The sequence below is a fragment of the Hylobates moloch genome, unplaced genomic scaffold (assembly GCF_009828535.3).
Source record: "Hylobates moloch isolate HMO894 unplaced genomic scaffold, HMol_V3 SCAFFOLD_16, whole genome shotgun sequence".
Lineage (NCBI taxonomy): Eukaryota > Metazoa > Chordata > Mammalia > Primates > Hylobatidae > Hylobates > Hylobates moloch.
Window position 1 is genome coordinate 37,102,544 of NW_026652291.1, and position 18,550 is coordinate 37,121,093.

Genomic DNA, 18,550 nt, shown 5'->3' on the forward strand with positions numbered 1-18,550 from the left:
TATAAACCTCCAGAGAAAAGGATACTTGAACAGGAATCCAGAGACTTTGAAAAACTAATGGTAGGGATGAAAATTTGAAGGAACTAGGGGAAAAGATAGTCATGCCCTAGAAAAAAACTTTATATTCAACATTAATATACAACATGAAACACAAAAGTTTATATCTTAAGTATATTATTTACATAACATAAAAGGAAAAAAGTTCTAGAGAGGTCTTTCAGATCATTAGAAGATGCCACTTGAAAGCCAGAGCACGTGCAGACTGAGCCCTGGCCAGTCCTGGTTCTTGATCTCGTCATGTGCTGAGCTGTGTGCCAGGTGTCAGAGACAAAGAGATAGGGTAGCTACCCTCAAGAAGCATACAGTTTATTGGGAAAGACAAACTACTGTGCAATTTACTATAAAATGTTTTGGTGCCTATGACAACAGGGGATGAATAGAGTCTATGAGATGAGGCCTGGATGGCTCATCAAGTGTCATCCCTGCCCAGATGTGCAGGTTGGGTATAGAGGGTTTGTTGAATCTACTTGGGCTCAAGTGGTCCACTCTAACACTGAGTGGGCTTTAGAATGTAAAACAAGAGATTACTTGAGAACCACCCAAACAGCACTGTAAGTAAACTACATACCATTTATTAATATGCCAGGCACTTATAAAATAAATTATAGCACATACACCTGTGAGTGTGGCTTTATTTATGATCCTCTAAGAGGTTTAACTTTTTAGAGATTGGAGGTACCTGTCTTAGCTTTTATTCTCAGATTTCTTTTCCTGCTGTTCTTGGCTGTCTTTTAGCTTCTAAGGACTCACAATGGTATGCCTTGTTTAACAGGTCCTTTGGGCTCTTTCTGCATGCTGTCATGGAATCTGAATATCACGCTTGAAGGTGAATCTTGAACTACAGAAAAATGCCTCCACTCCCGCTTCCATTCTCTGTGTGTGAAGCATCGGTGCATCACTTTCTCTGATGCAGGGCTGGGTTTCCCCAGGAGTCTCACGCTGTCATCCAGGCTGGAGTACAGTGGCGTGATCTCAGCTCACTGTAACCTCCGCCTCCCAGGTTCATGTGATTCTCCTGCTTCAGCTTCCTGAGTAGCTGGGATTACAGGTGCCTGCCACCACACCCAGCTAATTGTTTTTGTATTTCTAGTAGAGATGGGGTTTTACCATGTTGATCATGCTGGTTTTGAACTCCTGACCTCAAGTAATCCACCTGCCTTGGCCTCCCAAAGTGCTAGGATTACAGGCCTGAGCCACCATACCTGGCCCCCAGTTCTTTCTTGTTTGTACTGTGCCTCCTGTCTGGATGGCCTCCCAGTTCCCTAAGCAACAACACCCTTAGCTGCCCAGGCCTCAGACTCAATGCCCAGTGAGGTCACAAGTGGGGGCTCAGCCCAGTATCCAGTACATAATAAGCACTCAGTAAAGGTTTGCTGAATGATGAAGGAACAAATAAATGAATGCTCACATCTTCAGTTCTCTAAGAAACCCTGCCCTCAGCCACTAGCAGCAGTACCTATCTGCCACAGACTGACTGTCCAGCCTGTAGCTAATACCAGTCTCATCATGGATACTTCATCCCTACAACCTGCTCTCACTCCCAGATCCCATGGCCTCCCTGGGCGCTCCTGTCTTTGGGTCAGGAAGGCATATTTATTTTGTCCCTGTGTTCTCCTTGGGGGAAAAACAGCTCTGGGCTGAGTGCTGCTGGGAAGGCTGCCCCTAGAAACAAGAGATGTTTTCCCTCTGTGTGTGTTCTTGCTTCGCCTTTTGAAATTCTCATAGTCACGAATCTACTGGTCAAGGTTATTAACACCACACATCTAACAAACATCTAACTGTCCCTTTTTAACCAACCGTTCAAGGTGCTAGTTAAAAGCATTCCTGGTAATTACACAAAGCCAATGCCTTAAGCTTTCTGCTTGTAGGCAGCCCTCCTTTCACCTCACAGTCAAATCCCAGTAGACTCCCCAACATTCCCCTAACTTAAAGGTGGCTATCTCTACCCAGGCCTGTCCTAGCTTTTAGGTTCCTAACAGTCCAACACAAAGCAAGGAGACAATGGCCTTTCCACAGAGTACATCTGTGAGGCCTGGAAGGCAAGATTCTCTCAGGTGCCACTTAGCTGTAGGCCAACTGTTGCCTAATCTGCAAAAGCTCAAATCAGCCAGTCAAAACACATGGATAGAGTACCACTTATGCACAAGGCATGGGAATGATACACAACCATCAGAAATGCAGGCCTCACTCCTCAAAAGAAGCTTATGAATGAGAGAAAGGCTTTTTAAATAAAAACCCAGCATTACAGGGCCACACATCCTGACAGTCAATATGAAGTAATGGCAGCAAAAGCAACTGATACATGTGGAAGGGATGGGGAAGGAAATTTGGATGGCAGTTGGAATGGGAAATAATTGGTCAGTTTGGCCAAAATACAGGCGAGAAGAGATCCATCAAGCTGGACTAATTGTCAAAATCCTTGAGTGAAATTACGTAATATGCTCTCTTGTAGGCCTTCAAACTGCCGGTCAGATTTATTTTGGACCCCTTCAAGATATCATACAGAAGTCGAACATAGTTCTTCATGCATGAATTAAAAGAAAAACACTATTATTATTTTTTCCTTCATTTTATACATTTATCTAGTAATCTAGTGCTTACTACATGCTAAGCACTGTTCTAAGTGTATTATAAATATTAAGTCATTGTGTTGGGTGCAGTGTCTATGCCTGTAATCCCAGCACTTTTGGAGGCCGAGGCAGGTAGATCCCCTGAGCTCAGGAGTTTGAGACTCAGCCTGGGCAACATGGTGAAACTCCTCCTCTACCAAAAATACAAAAATTAGCCAGGTGTGGTCCCAGCTACTCAGGAGGCTAAAGTGGGAGTAGCTGTGGTCCCAGCTACTCAGGAGGCTGAAGTGGGAGGATAACTGGGGCCTGGGAAATTGCTGCAGTGAGCCATGATCGCACCACTGTACTCCAGCTGGGATGACAGAGCAAGACCCTGTCTCAAAAAAAAAAAAATACATTAATTTAAAAAAATTTAAAAATTAACTAACTGAATCCTCATAGCAACAATGTGAGGTCAGAATGATTATTTTGCCTTTTTTTACAGAAAGGGCAATAGAAGCTCATAGTTTAAGTAACTTGCTCAAGGTCTACCCTTGTGCTGCCTCTCTGGGTACTAAGAAAGAGTAGATTATGGATCAAATGCTGCTATTTCCTAAGCCTCTAAGAGGCAACAAAATGCTAAGAGCAGAGACTCATCAGTGACGTCTTCCCAGAGCTGCTTTTGAACTCTTCCAAGTCTATCACTTACTAAATTGTTTCTGAAAGCCCCTGTGGCACTAGCATTCCACACCCAAAAGGAGAGAACCAAAACCTTTGCAAGCTTGCCAAGTGTATAAATTGGCTAAATTAGACCCTAAGTGGGAAGGTGGGTTAGAAAAGGACAGGGGAATGTGAAGAGGGAGAATAAAAGGGGAGTGGGCAGCTGGGCTGCCCTAGTCTTGCAGTATGGAGCAAGATTACTTTTTACAGATGTGTAGGGCTAAGAGAGAAGATCATAACATTATACCTCCTATTATGGCTTTTTCCCCCTAGTTTTACTTTTTTGAGGGGTGGGGTTTCAATTTCCTTTTAGAATTGGATAGGCTTGATTTTAAAAATTGAGAAGTTAGTGGTTAAAGGAAACAGGAAGTAGGAGAAATGTGGCACAATGGGGACTTGGAGACAGATGAGGAGAGTGCAGAGGAAAAGAAAAGAGGAGGTCTGCTATACTTCTGCAGGGGGGAAAGAAACATGAGAGATGTGTTGAGAGTTGGAGGAGAAAGGCTAGGAAAGTTTTTAACCAGAAAGAGCCAGTGTTCTTTAGTATGACCCTATGAAAACGACTCTTCCAGACCTTTGGGTTCATAGTCCACAGTGTAAGAAATGCTATTGGGATACTTGGTAGACCACACCCATAGAGCTATTTCACACTTAACAACTGTGGCCACAGCAGATGATGGGATGGAAGGGCTAATTTCATAAACTTTCCCAGTTGGACCAAGTAAAACTTTTTATTTAATGAGATCAAAATGCTGACAAATCATTTTATAGAGGGAGTGAGCCAGGAAGAATATGTGCTTCTAAAAGAAAGTGGGTGTTGGGCAGTATATTTTTGTTACTTCTTAACCAAGAGGAAAGCAGGGAGGAGGAAGAGAGGGGCAAGGCCCCTTGCCTTTGGCAGGCAGTAGGCTGAGTACCACAGCAGCTCTGCAGAATTAGAACAGCCATCTTGGAACAATCATTTGACTCCTATGTAAGCTCATCTCAAAGCTGTTAGCTATTTACAGTCTAAGGCTTGAGAGTCTCCTCAGGCTCTTTAAAGATATTAAAATGATGACACATTTTAATATGTCAAATTTAATATTACAAAAATGTTGTAATAAAGTTTCAGGGCTTTCTTTCCCCATTGGTTTAATCATATGCATATAAAACAGGAGGCATCCAAAGTTAACATCTTCTAGTGCCCAGATTTCTGCGTCTATTGCATTGCTGTGTGATAAACGTGGACAAAGATTCTTTAAGGCCAGTTTCAGACCGAAAGTACTCTATTAATTCCAGCCAGTAAAGAACAAGGAGAGAAAGGGATGATTCCAATATCAAGCCAAACTGGGGGCTTGGGGAGGGAGAGGAAAAGTGGAGAATCTAAGGACACCACATGCAGTAGTACAGTGGTTACTGAAGGGGTTTGGGAGTCAGACTGATTTGAATGCTTATCTCACTTCTGCCTTTCAATGGCTCTGTGAGCTGCAGAAAGTTACTAAACCTCTCTGGGTCTTTACTTCCTCATCTGTAAAATGGAGATAACAGTATCTGTCTCATAGTGTTGTTAGAAGGCAGTATGAACTCATGCAGGTAATGCAGGTAAGGCACTGGCACATATTAGGCACTCAGTAAATGATAGCTATTATTCTCAGAACCATGTCTAGTGAGACTCCACTTCTCTAGGCTAGATAGACATTTTACAGAAGAAGTAAAAAGGGTGCGGAGCTACCCTAAAGAAGCTAAGCACTTTAGATTTCAAAGGGAGCCTCCATTCTGACCTGATCCTCTGAGTTAAAGCTGGAATACAGAAGCATCCAGGTTATCTACAAGGTATAACTCTGAGCTACAGTAGACCTAGGTGAGCCATTCCCAATAAATTGGATCCCCACAGCTGGCTACAAGAAGATAAAAGAATGAGAAAGGACTCCTTTCACTTGGTATGACTGGACTTGATTCTATTTTCAAAGCTTTATCTATTGTTTTGTTTAGGTTTAAAATTGATAGTGATTTTCAATAATCATAAAAGCTCCCAGGCTCCTTGGACAGTTTTTTTATTGAAGTAACAAAGCATTGCAGATTTGGCAAAAAGAAATACAAGGCTCAGTTAAATTTAAATTTCAGGTAAACAATGAATAATTTTAAAGTATGAGTAGGTCCCAGTACAATATTTTAGATGTACTTATACAAAAATTGTTATGTAAAATTCTAATTTAACTGGACATCTTGGAATTTTTTGGGAACCCTAAATAGTGGCCAAGAATTTGCCCTTTCTAACATGCAGAGTGGCAAAGCAGTCACCAAAACAACAATAACAAAAACTCCTCCGTTTCCAGGGCCGTTACTTCTGAACAAATGCAGCACTAAATTCTCAGGCTTTTTGTTTGTTTGTTTTTTAAAGATCATTTCCCTGCAGAGAGGTTTTTTTAAAGCATCTCACAGTCTAGAGAAAAAATAACAATGGGATGGGACTTCCCCTCTGATGGCATCTAAATAATTACTGGTTGGCTGACGTTTAAGACATGATACTTGTAAGAGTACTGACCCCTTGCTTTTTTAGCTTTCCTAGCCAAGGCCAATAGGTTAAGTTATGTTCTTCCAAAAATGTCTCTTCTTTATTCTTCATGAAAAAAATACACATACAGAAATTATGTTCCCCCAGATGAAACAGCATTTTCTTTGGCAGGTTCAATGCCACTAAATACTAGGAAATTAACCTTCAGGGCTTAAGGGGCAAGGCCCAACAGTGCTGGCCATTGTCTCTAGCTACAGCTGCAGCCTGGCTATTCACACTGACCCCAGAGAGGGAGGTCCGCCATGTCATGAACAAGGCCACACGGTAAGTAGACCATCCATGCAAACAAATAAATGCAAAACTCCCTCTTTCTTAGTAATATCAAAAACAACTGAGTTCTTTCTTTCCTGATGGAAAGTCAATAATATTCCTTACTTTCCAAAATATCCCCAAACAACCCCAGCTTTAAGGTCTTAGCAACTTAAATTTAGAAATAGGTTTACCCTATAAGGCCCTAGGGATTTTAAGCAAATGGTACCATTCTTCTTTTTTTTCTTTTTGTCAGACCTCCTATTCATTTCCTAAGGCTACTCAGGTGCAGTGACTACTCTTTCAAAGGTTAGCAACCAATGTTTCAAGGAATTGTTGGATTTTTAATCTTCTTGAAAGTATTACATTAAGCTCTTGGGCCAGGTTACAGCAGCCTATGGCCAGGTTGAACTGGACAAAAACAGAATTCACTCTAGCTTACAAATCTGGCACAAATTATGTGCTGGTCAAAAACGTTTTTTAATCACAGGAATCACTAGTGAAAATCCACTGGTGCTTTCTGTGGCCCAATGGGTGTGATCACCTGATGAATTCAGAAAGAAGAAACCAAAGAAGAAAACTAATCACATCACCTTGGTGTAAAGCATGCATAACAGACAGAGTGAAATTAACGGCTTCTCTAGGAAGCCTTCCTTCATACAGGCAAAGCAGAGCCTTGTGATTCCCTTAATTCCCTTGTTTCTGACATAAGTATATAGAAATAGCTATACTATGTGATACATGTATCAAACCATTTTGGATTACTCACTGTTCTCAGAACACATCCCAAGTTCTCCTGTCCCTGAGCCTTTGCTCACATCTTTCTTCTGGACTGCTTCCCACTTTTACCCATGCCGGGCAAAAGCCTATCTGAATTTTTTCAAAATTCAACTCAAATGCAATTCTTCCCTTAAATGGTCTCTCTTTCTCTCCCAAATTCCAAGTGTTCTTTGCTTTTTCCACCTTTTCACAGATATCTAACTGGAAGGAGTGATGGACTTGTTTCTCTCATGAATGACAAAGCCCCCAAGGCAGGGACTGGATCCCACAGAGCCTCATCCAAATGGAGCAGAGGGTAGGGACTCAGTGTCAGCAGGACTAGTGAGCTTATTGACCATGTCATTGATTTCTTAGTAACATCAACTCTAGAAAGTCTTTACTGATGACCTTCCTGACATCACACAGCACTTACCTCTACCACAGAATTTATGACATCATATTGAAATTTCATAGAAACCACTGGACTATTAGGTCTTAAGGGTAGAGACATTGTCTCACTATCCATGTGTCTGCAGTACCTAACACAGTACTTGAAAATGAGAGGGCACGTAAATAAACATGTGATGAGATGTTCAAAGTGAACTATAAGCCCTTTAAGGGGAGCTTAGATTCTCATCTTCTGCTCCTTCTCATTATAACCAAGAAACATTAATTTTGATGCTGACATCTGAGGCAGGTTCTGCAGCAGCTTCTCATTTTTTTTCAAGTAGGTCATACCATTTGGTAAGCAAAAATATGGAAAATGTTCTGAAATATAAGTGCTAATCTCAAGGTTTCATGTATTTTGAGAAGCTTGAGACTTAATTGTCTCAAATAGCTTCCTGGGTGGCCCTCTTCCTTAACCCAAGATAGCCTCACAAATTTGTTTCACTTCAGCATGATCTACATTCCAATTATGATCATTATTTGGTGTTTCCAAAATAACTCCAACTGAAATTCTAAGACTGGATTATATGATGACAAGACTTTATAAATTTATTATACTAAAAATCACTGAATTGTATACTTACAATGGGTGAATTTTATAGTATGTAAATTATACCTCAATAAATCTGTAAAGAAAATTAACTTCGACTAGTCATCAACAGAGAATCCTCGTATTTTTCATTTTAACCTCCAAGGTCTACCATAGTAAAAGATAGCATGGCTGTTCCTCATTAGCCAAGAGGTGCGTCCACTCTGGCAGGAGTGTTCAGGCAGGTCACCAAATGTAAACAGCCCTGTAAAGGTCATCACAAAGGCGCTGTTGTTCTGTCTCACAGCCGAGAAGGAAAGGAGAGTCGCCACAGAATATCTACTCTTTCTTGCATCCTAATTAGAAACATGTGGAAGAGGGCCCACCCACAGGTCAAGCCAGCCAGAAAGGCCCCATTTCTTCTACCTAATGTTGCATGTTGGCTAAAGTAAGACCTCTCCGTGGGCCTGCCATGGGAATGGTTTCAAATTATAAAAGTATCTCCAAAGGCCACCATCAAAGCACCAGTAGATTTTCACTAGTGGCTCCCCATGATTTGAAAAACACTTCCTTGACCAGCACATAATTCGTGCCAGGTTGGTAAACTGGAATGAATTCCATTTGTTTGTCCACTTCAACCTGGTCAAGGGCTGTTGTACCCTGGCCCAAATTACACACTCTCAGACTCCCTTGGGTAGGTGAAATGCAGAACTTACAAAGTTTAAAAGCTCTAGGCAGTATCTTGGCGACACAGATCATACAAACGTCTGTATTCTTTCTTGTAACCCATTTAAGTTGAACTTAATATTTTGATTCTTTCCACTTTATAGATGGAGAATATAGCATCAATACCTAAACTGTCTCAATGAGCTATCAAGTAAATGAACAATAGGTTATATAAACTCTATTAATGCCCTAAAGAAAATGCCATATAAGTCTAAGATGATATTTATTACAACACTACGAAAAGAGCAATGCTGTTGTTCTCATTCAGACAAGCCCTAGTTAATATTCACATTTCTTCAAACTCTGGGGGGCAGTGACTTGTTTTAGTAGTAGAAAATTAATATAAAGTCAGTTCAAGTAAAACTAAAGTTTTAGGGACTGGGTGCAGTGGCTCATGCCTGTAATCCCAGCACTTTGGGAGGCCAAGGCGGGCAGATCATGAGGTCAGGAGATCGAGACCATCCTGGCTAACATGGTGAAACCCCATCTCTACTAAAAATACAAAAAAATTAGCCAGGCATGGTGGCGGGCACCTGTAGTCCCAGCTACTCGGGAGGCTGAGGCAGGAGAATGGTGTGAACCCGGGAGGCGGAGCTTGCAGTGAGCAGAGATCATGCCACTGCACTCCAGCCTGGGCAACAGAGCGAGACTCCATCTCAAAAAAAAAAAAAAAAAAAAAAGAAAAGAAAAAAACCTAAAGTTTTACTTTGGGCCCAGAGAGCTGCTAATGTTGGCAGACCTTATTATTTACACATACTAAAATGATGTTGTTGGTTTTTTTTGTTTGTTTGTTTGTTTGTTTTTGAGACGGAGTCTCGCTCTGTCGCCCAGGCTGGAGAGTAGTGGCGCGATCACTGCAAGCTCCGCCTCCCGAGTTCATGCCATTCTCCTGCCTCAGCCTCCGGAGTAGCTGGGACTACAGGCGCCCGCCACCGCGCCCGGCTAATTTTTTGTATTTTTTTTTTAGTAGAGACGGGGTTTCACCGTGGTCTCGATCTCCTGACCTCGTGATCCACCCACCTCGGCCTCCCAAAGTGCTGGGATTACAGGCGTGAGCCACTGCGCCCGGCCGTTGTTGTTGTTTTTAACATAGGGAGCAATACATGCAAAGACTGTTGTGCTGGCCCAATATGGGGCCTTTTGCAAAGATCAGATAGTCCAAGAGGCCTGCTTTGATCTGACCAAAGATGGGTATTTAATCTCCTATGTGGAAGAAAACTATAGTTCTTAGATTAATTACCCAGCTACAGATCTGCTGCCAAACTGCTCCAAGTCTCTCCTCCTAATGTGAAATAAAATGGGCATTTACTTCAAATCACGTGGTAGAGCCAGCTTGTGCCAGAGAATATGCATTCCTTCTTCCCTCATTTAGAAACATAAAAGATCAGTGCTTCGGGAGCTCAGTCTGTACTCCGAACTTCATTGTTTCTTCTAAGTTTGCCAGACACAGGATGAGGGACTGACAATAGGTGGTTCTTGGAAAGAAACTTTGAAAACTAAAGGGAGTTAATTTTACATGTGGAGAGTTGATCTTCTTGGTTGAGATACACAATTAAAATGAGACAAAGACTGAAAGGCCTTCTGGTGAACCCACACAAAGTGTCACTAGCTGCCTTTTCACAGAAAACCAACTAGGTTCTGGCAACTGGATGGTGGTGGCAGTGGGTGGGGAGGGGAGGTCATAATTAAGAACCCATGGTTCCAGTTAAATTGGTCGCACGCTCTACAGGAGCTCTGTCTGTACTCTGAACCATCATTGCCTGTCATAGCGGCCAGAGGATCAAAGCTTGGACTCAGTGGATGATCCTGAATGAATCTCTGAGCTTCTCTGTGCTGCCTCAACTCTTAAAAAATAAATAAGATCCATCCACTTCGGTGTGAAATGAAGTGGCACCATGGTTTTGGCATCATAACCAAGATATGTCTTGTTAATATTACTCTGCTCTGTAGACTCAACTGTGTGGAAGCTTTGGGCTTCCAATGTATGAACAAATGCCAGGGGCTGAATGATCAGCAGCCAAATGTAAAATCAGATTCGCTGAAAAGAGGCAAGCATTTTAAGTCTGCCTTTCAAAGACCTGCAGCCCCACCTGACTACTGAGGTCTAAATGGAGGTGATTAACACTATTTGGTTGCATTTTCTTTGGCTAGCTCATGCCTTGTTGACCACTGAGAGACATTCAGGCAGGAAGAGGGATCAGAATGAGTGCAGGGGTCAGAGGGGTAAGGGGAGGGACAGGAGAAGACACAGTGGAGTAGGAGTGAACTGGGCAGTGGAAGTGTCCTTTTATCGAATGCTTATTTTCCTCGAGGCAGGGCGATGATAGTGAACTTGCTATCAGCACTCTTGGATCAATCTTTCCAGATGCTTCTCTGAAGAGAGAATGACTCTGATCAAACCCTCCCCAAACCAGAAGTTGAGGAAGTAGGAGGAGGAATTTTAAAAGTGGGTAATGCACATAGAATTCTTAATAGGAAGCTAGATGAACTGCTCTGGCACATAGCAGTATTCTAGCCCCTAAGCTGAAGCTTCCAGGCCTAGAGAGGCTATGGCAATCAGAGGCCACAGGGGTCTTTATGCTCCTTCCTCCTAGATTTCAAGATAGCCAGAGAAAAAGAAGGAAGCTAGGCACTAAGAATCCTGGTACTGAACAATCCTAGCTATTGTCAGCCCATTCCAAATGGCTTCTATTAGAAAAACCATTTATATCACTCAAGACCAATGCCCAACCCCCCATCTCCCTGATTGTCACTCAATCTATGATGGTTCCAGGGGAACTGCAAGCTAGAGGTGAAGGATTCCTTTGTTTGCATCTCTATGATAGGATGACATGTGGTCCTGAGTGCCAAGGTACTAAGATAAGAGGGGTGCCCAAAATGCCCAGATGGCTGGAGAATGAAAACCCAGAGAAGAGAGCCAAGTTTGCACAGCAGACAAGGGCCACTGTGGCTGGGGCTGGAAGTGGAGTCCTTGTAATCCACAGACAGCAGCGGAACTAAAGGGAAGCCATCCCCCGACTCAGCTGGTGGGAGTTGGGCGGCTTCCCAGCTGGAAGGGGCTCTCAAACACATCCCTGTAAGCTACCCATGAAAGACAGAGATGCCGTTAAAAACAACAAACAAAAGGAGCCGCTAATCAAGAGGAACTTCAGATTTAAGAATGGGATTCAGTCATCCTTCCAGAAAGATGCATGCCTGGGCCACAGCCCAAGAGAATGACATTCAGCTGCTGCACCCCTCTTTGGGGCCCAAGTTAGAAGGCACTGAAAGGAGAAGAGATTCACAAAGGAGGCAGATGGGACAGCCCCCACAGACATGCAGTGCAGTTCCCATAGAGAATATTATAATTCACCAGGTATAAGCAGTTGCAATTGTGATCAGCTGCTTGAAACCGAAATAATGTTTTGCATAAGAAGCAGCAAAAACCTCAAAATTCATATCGTACTCTTTCCCCATAAACTTTGAAAGTTAAAATCATTTGGTGGTTGATGCACAGTGCTGGAAATCAGCAACCAGTCATCTTGGCCACCCCCAGTTCTAACTACTCAAGACAACCCAACTAAGGGCTTTTTCTGTGGTTAGTAAAACGAAGGTATTTTGCATCAATAGCCCAAATGGCCTTAATTCTTTCCCAAGCTTAATACACACAACCAGGCTATTTTGCTAACAATGGCTGCTCTCTATTTCTTTCCTACTATTTTCAATACTAACGAAATTGCTCTTAGCAACATTTGATCTTCCACTAATTCCTCAAATAGAAAGGCTATAACAAACATCACCAGGTGAACCAAACAGAACAAGACAATGGAAGAGAGAAACATTTAAAGTTTGATAATTATGCTGGCAAAATCTATAAACTGTGGAAAGAAACTGAGACAAGGCATTTTAGTTTAATTGGGCTTTGAGAACTGTTTGTGTGATTACCAGGGCTGGACTATTTTTTTTTCCTTGAAAGTCCAGCTGCCTTTGTTCAGGGAAAAAAAAGGGAGGTTATACCTGTTGACCCAGCTGCCCTCAGGCAACAACAGGGTCAATATTGGAGGGAATCTGCAGGTCTGTGAAGACTGATCCTTCATCCCATCCTTGTCTTAATAACTGGATGAGTAAAGCAAAAGAATCTTCTCCCTCTGCATTTTAGCCTGCAACATGTTTTAAACTAGAAGACAGCAGAGAAGCAGAATGGTGGATCCGTTCTACATTCTGCTCCGAACATGCATGGATATCACACAACTGAGAGACTCCAGGGAATTGCGATTTTGCTCTTTCCATCTTTTCAGAAGTGTCAGTGCAGGCTGAATCAATCTTCATAATCAGAAACAGCTTCTCTGTTTATAACTTACCCTTGGATATAACACCTTTCATCAGCACTAAAAAACAAAACAAAACAAAACAAAAACACGTTTCTTCCCCATTGTGCTACTGTCCTATACGGACTTGGGCCTTTGTGGATGAAGAACACTCAGTTATCCCTGAAAATGGACAAAATTATATTTAGTTGATTTGTACAACATGAACTGAAATAACAGTGCTGAGTTTCAATGGGTCTGTTTGCTGAATTAGAATATGATTGGGGCCAATATCCAGTTACCTTCTATTTATTTATTTATTTATTTTGGAGAGGGAGTCTCACTCTGTAGCCCAGGCTGGAGTGCAGTAGCGCGATCTTGGCTCACTGCAACCTCCACCTCCCGGGTCCGGGTTCAAGCAATTCTCCTGCCTCAGCCTCGAGAGTAGCTGGGATTACAGGCACGTGCCACCATGCCCAGCTAATTTTTGTATTTTCAGTAGAGACAGGGTTTCACCATGTTGGCCAGGCTGGTCTTGAACTTCTGACCTAGTGATCCACCCGCCTCGGCCTCCCAAAGTGCTGGGATTATAGGCGTAAGCCACCACACCTGGCCCAGTTACCTTCTCTTTAAATCTTGTCCTCCTCACAAATGACATCAACATCTATGGGTGGAGTCTTCTTAACAGCACTAGTGCTGTTTTAAGTATGATAATAAAAGGAAAAAAGATGATCTTGAGCTGAGATAGCTTAAAGATTGCAATAGGAACAGGATACCCTATGAAAAGAGAATGCAAGCTCTTCAGAAGGGCAAGCATTCAGGATGTCCTAGGTCACTGCTTGTGGCATTGTCATTTATCAGTGGCTGCAGAAACATGGTGGCCAGATTTCCTGAAAATTTTTTAAAAGGCTTTTTTCCTGAATTGTCTCCTGATGTAAACTACTATTTATTTGCAAGAGGTGACAGAAAAAAAGCATATACATATATTAAAACTTCAAGCCTTTAAAATAGCCATTGCCTGCTTCCCAAATGGCCTATTTAGTAAGTCTCATTTTCTTGCAATGATTTCCTCTTCAGACAAAGTTGCCTAGGGGTAGTGTATTAAAATTTATTTTATGGGTTTTTCTTCTCTTTCTTTTTTTAACTAGATTACATGTTGGACTGCAATTAACAACGTAGACATGGCACCGACAATCTACTCTGCATCCCTCCACTCACAAAAACGTTCTGGAGAGACTGCACTTCATCCACGCAAAGATAAGGTGTGTAGGGTTGGGAAAATGGGAGATGAGGAGTTAAGAGGTGATGGATGGAAAACCACTATCTAAACAGGTTCAAAGGTAATCTGCTTTTTAATTTTTAATTAATTAATTAATTACTTTTTTGAGATGGAGTCGTGCTCTGTGGCCCAGGCTGGAGTGCAGTGGCCTAATCTCTGCTTACTGCAACCTCTGCCTCCCGGGTTCAAGTGATTCTCCTGCCTTAGCCTCCCAAGTAGCTGGGATTACAGGTGTGTACCACCACATCCAGCTAATTTTTGTATTTTTAATAGAGACGGGTTTCACCATGTTGGTCAGGCTGGTCTTGAACTCCTGACCTCAAGTGATCTGCGCAGCTCAGCCTCCCAAAGTGCTGGGATTACAGGTGTGAGCCACCACATCCAGCCGTGACCTGCTTTTTAAAAAGACTGCCCCCTTCCCCCTCACACCCTGCATCAAGCACTCATACCTATGATGGTGATCCTGACAACAGCATGGGGTTCTCCACTAACATTGTTGTGATCATATCTACCGTGTGGTTTACAGGCTTCATGGTTTTGTAAAAAACACAAGCACAGAGGAGGAAAAAGTAAAACAGTCGAAAATTCATCAGGTGATAAGAGGAAATCAGGTTTGCATGCCTGAGGGGAAAACAGCCCTCAGAGCTTTGATGTGATCCTTTCCATCCTACAGTGAGCAGGGTATCTGATCTTACTTCTACCCAACACCACCCAAGAGTGAAGCTGCCAGAGTGAAGGGCCTTTTACACAGGAGAGAGGTGGGCACCCTCATAAGGCTCTCCAGTCTTCCCAGGAGCCGTCTATCAGACAACTGATTGATTCAAAACCAATTTATTATTAAGGCCTTGAATTATAGAAGACAGGAATATCGGTGAAAGTATTTCCATGCCTGACAATGGCTCCAAACTAACATAAAAAAAACTGAATCAAATAATACCTATAATCTTCTGTATTCCTCAAATTATGTTTCCCATGATAATTTACATGTACCATCCTAGTATGTCTAAGAATATTCCATATATAAGGCCATCACATTATACTGAAATTTCCTGAGTGTCACAGCTGAAATAACCACTTCCCCATGATTATTCACTTCCTTTGGCTAGAGGAACCAGCTCTTCCAGGGTCCAATACCAGCGGCTCTGTGGTGGTTCCCTCACCATGTCTTTGGCAGACATCCAGCCTCTACCATTAGTTGGGATGTTTTACAGCAAACAACGCTGCATTAAAAGATGCTTATTTAGGGAGATTTAATTAAAGTGATTGGCATTATTATCATTATTATTATTATTAAAATATTATGGAAGTTCCTAAATGCAGAATAAGAACTCCATGCCCCAGTGATTTTCATCTTCCAAAATAATAAAAGTTAAATCTAGCAGGAACTATTTGGCTTTATGATCTTGGAAGATACAGTGCTGCTTAATGTCTGCTGGATTCTTCCTTTGCCGTTCACCTTTCTCTACCTCTCTGTGATTTTTCTTTCTTCTCTACTTGAAAATAAACATTCTTTACCTTCGGGCCTCTCATTTGCTGATCCTTGAGTTGTGATGGTGATGAGTAATGATGCCTCTGTGGCTCATTTCACTGCCAATACCAGTGCCATTGACTTGGCTTTTACTTTAAAAACTGGGAAGTGGGTAACAGACACCCACACTTCATGAGGCTGCTCTGTCTCAAATGCTTCCCATCAGACAGATAGAAACAGAGCTTCCTTTCTTGGTGGAGAACATGAGCTATCTTTTATGCCTTCTTAGTTAATGAAGGGTCTTAGTGTAAGAATAGCTTTTCCAGTCCATAAGCAAGATAACTCAAGAAAAAAATCTGCTAACATTTCTAAGAGATAAATATGAAACACCTATCTTTAAGTGACACAGAAACATCATCAAATAGTGTAGCGTTGCATCAAAGATATGCTCATAGGTCTAACAGTGAAATAACTGGTGTTATGACATGACAGCAAGGATTTTTCCCTCTGTTTTGTAAGAGCCTTCTCTCTCAGTTTTGTCCATGAGCTGAGAGCAAGGGCAGCTTTTCCAATAGAAAGTACATTTGGTTTCAATTCACTTTCATAACAACAGACACTAACTCTTAGGAAGATAGAGAACATTAAGCTCCATTGTTCAGGCTGAGGATGACTGACTTGGGTGGCAGAAAGCTAAACAGTCTCTTTTCTGAAGAAGAAAATGCCTACGGGTGTAGCAAATCTCATTCCCAAACAGCCTTTTTTTTTTTTTTTTTTTTTTTTTTTTTTTTAATGACACAGATATAAATGACAGTGAAGGAAAATTAAAGAATCATCTCAAATAATAGAACTGGGAAGGGACCTCAAGAAATCATCATCCGATTCAGCCTCCTTTAAGAAAGTTTTGTTTCTTAAATAATTTTATAAACACCAAGGCATTGTTATTTAACAAGGTCTAAGGGCAGAGAAAAATATTTTATAAATTATTTTAGTAAGCTGCTTGTAGGGCCTTTTATTATCTTAAATAATGACTAAATGAATGAAATTCTTTGAGATTTGGCAGCTTTAAGATTGCAGAGGTTGTTAAGAGGTAGAAATAGGATCCATGTTGTGTTCCTTTGGCAAAAGAAAATACTCACGCCACTGGTTCATATCCCAAACAACCAGAAACTCACTCTCCATCTTTCTAATTTTTCAGAAATAACCTGTCATGTACATTTCCTTTTCTCTCACTGACAGAAAGGAAGGCATATTGGATAAGCAAATATAATGGAAGAATTCTGACGCACAAAATGTCCTAATAAAAGGTCCTTCAGGGTAAAAAATACTCAAGTTGGGAGTTATGTAATTCTATCCTTGATATTATTTAGAAAACAACAGGGGAAAATAGCATCCACTGTACATTCCTCGAGAACCTCCAGTCAAAGGCTCTAGCATGTTTCCTGGCTTCAGACTGGCTATAAATAAATTTAATAAGGACGAAAGAAAATCACTGCATCATTTACAGTTCTCTCTCAACTCCAGCTGACAAAAATCCAGTCCAGATGTTTGTGTTGCAAGAACAACAGTAAGAGAGTGAGCCTCAATCGTGAATATGAAAGCCCAGAGAGGGTGAGTTTGAAGAGAAAGGGAGAGCTAGGTTGGCAAGGAGGGTGTGAACAAACTTGATTTGATACTAACTTACAGAAACACAGTAATTAATTTATTTTGTGTATAAGAAATCCAGTTTATTAGCCTTTCCTCTGCCTCATCTCCCTTTTCAAAGCCACTGGAGTTTGGCTGGTGAAGCTTGAAATGGTTATTCCATAACCTTTGCTTTTAAATTAAACAAATGACTTCAGCTTTTGGAGCAGTTGTTGACTCAGGGGAAAGCATGCCATTAAAAGTGTGCCAGAGACAGATTTAATTGGTACAAGTCCCAAAAACTGCTTGAAAGAGTACAGGCTTCCCGTATATAGATTTCAGGGAAATTACTCAAAGGCCGCACAGCTTTGTCAGAATTTGAGATGTGAAACAAGGCAGCTGAAAGACTCCATATCAAAAGGGTAAATTCAATTCAGGAGATATTAATCTGATTACCTAAGTAAGGCTGCGAATCGGATATGCTCCATTGTGCGCTCTTGTTCAACCTGGACAGCTGGAGGAGCCAATAGCTTCCTTTTTCTCTGACATATAATTAAGTTTTAAGAGACGATCAGGTTACGGATACAAAGTTTTAAGAAATATTTCATTCAGGAGTGGTATTTACAGTGCTCGCCTGTTGCAAGAGACATTATTCACTTTATTTCCTTGAGCCACACTGGAGAGTGTGTGGATCAGGGCCTAGGGGCTTGGTGTTTGTGTTTCAGGCTACAATAAACGCCCTCTGTGCACCTGCCTGGAGGAAAAACCAGTCCAGCCGCCTCCCAAGACAAAAGCGCCCTGTATTAAGTGCTGAAAACCCAGACATGAACTGACCCTGTCAAATTCCAGCTAGGAAAAAAAAAATCAATATTTTCATCCAATCCAAGAGGAGCTGTCATATAGGTTTCTGGATTTCCTTTTTCATCTGTACTAAGTCTGAACAACAATGACCTGTCAACGGAAGTCATCTCCTTTCTCATGAGTCTCCTCGTCTTTCTAGATTCCCTCCCTGGTGGCACAACCCATTGCCTGGCATACCATAATCTGCCCTCCAGAGGTCAACGCATTCTCCCAGTCTTTCTCTACCAGGTCTTTCCCACTGGAATCTCACTTCGGCCATGCAAGCTCATCTTCTGAAAGAGAACATTACTGGCTGGGCGCGGTGGCTCACGCTTGTAATCCCAGCACTTTGGGAGGCCGAGGCGGGCGGATCACGAGGTCAGGAGATCGAGACCACGGTGAAACCCCGTCTCTATTAAAAAATACAAAAAATTAGCCGGGCGTGGTGGCGGGCGCCTGTAGTC

General features: G+C 41.9%; 2 protein-coding genes across 8 annotated transcripts in view; one reads left to right on the top strand and one right to left on the bottom strand.

The window, feature by feature from the left end:
* Positions 1-18,550, bottom strand: part of RAD51B (RAD51 paralog B) — a 730,112-nt gene that overhangs the window by 218,791 nt on the left and 492,771 nt on the right. The window lies entirely within an intron of this gene.
* Positions 7,423-18,550, top strand: part of LOC131381474 (uncharacterized) — a 52,007-nt gene continuing 40,879 nt past the window's right edge. For 2 of the 4 annotated variants that reach the window (XR_009210226.1, XM_058429431.1), the window contains exons 1-2: positions 7,434-7,618; positions 14,028-14,141. Coding sequence is in view for 3 of the 4 variants with exons in the window: in XM_058429431.1 (XP_058285414.1) it covers positions 14,061-14,141 (81 nt within the window). In the remaining variant the exon portion in view is untranslated. Of the gene's footprint in view, positions 7,636-14,027; positions 14,142-18,550 lie in introns of all 4 variants that reach the window. The other 2 variants (XM_058429430.1, XM_058429429.1) reach the window with 2 other exon arrangements.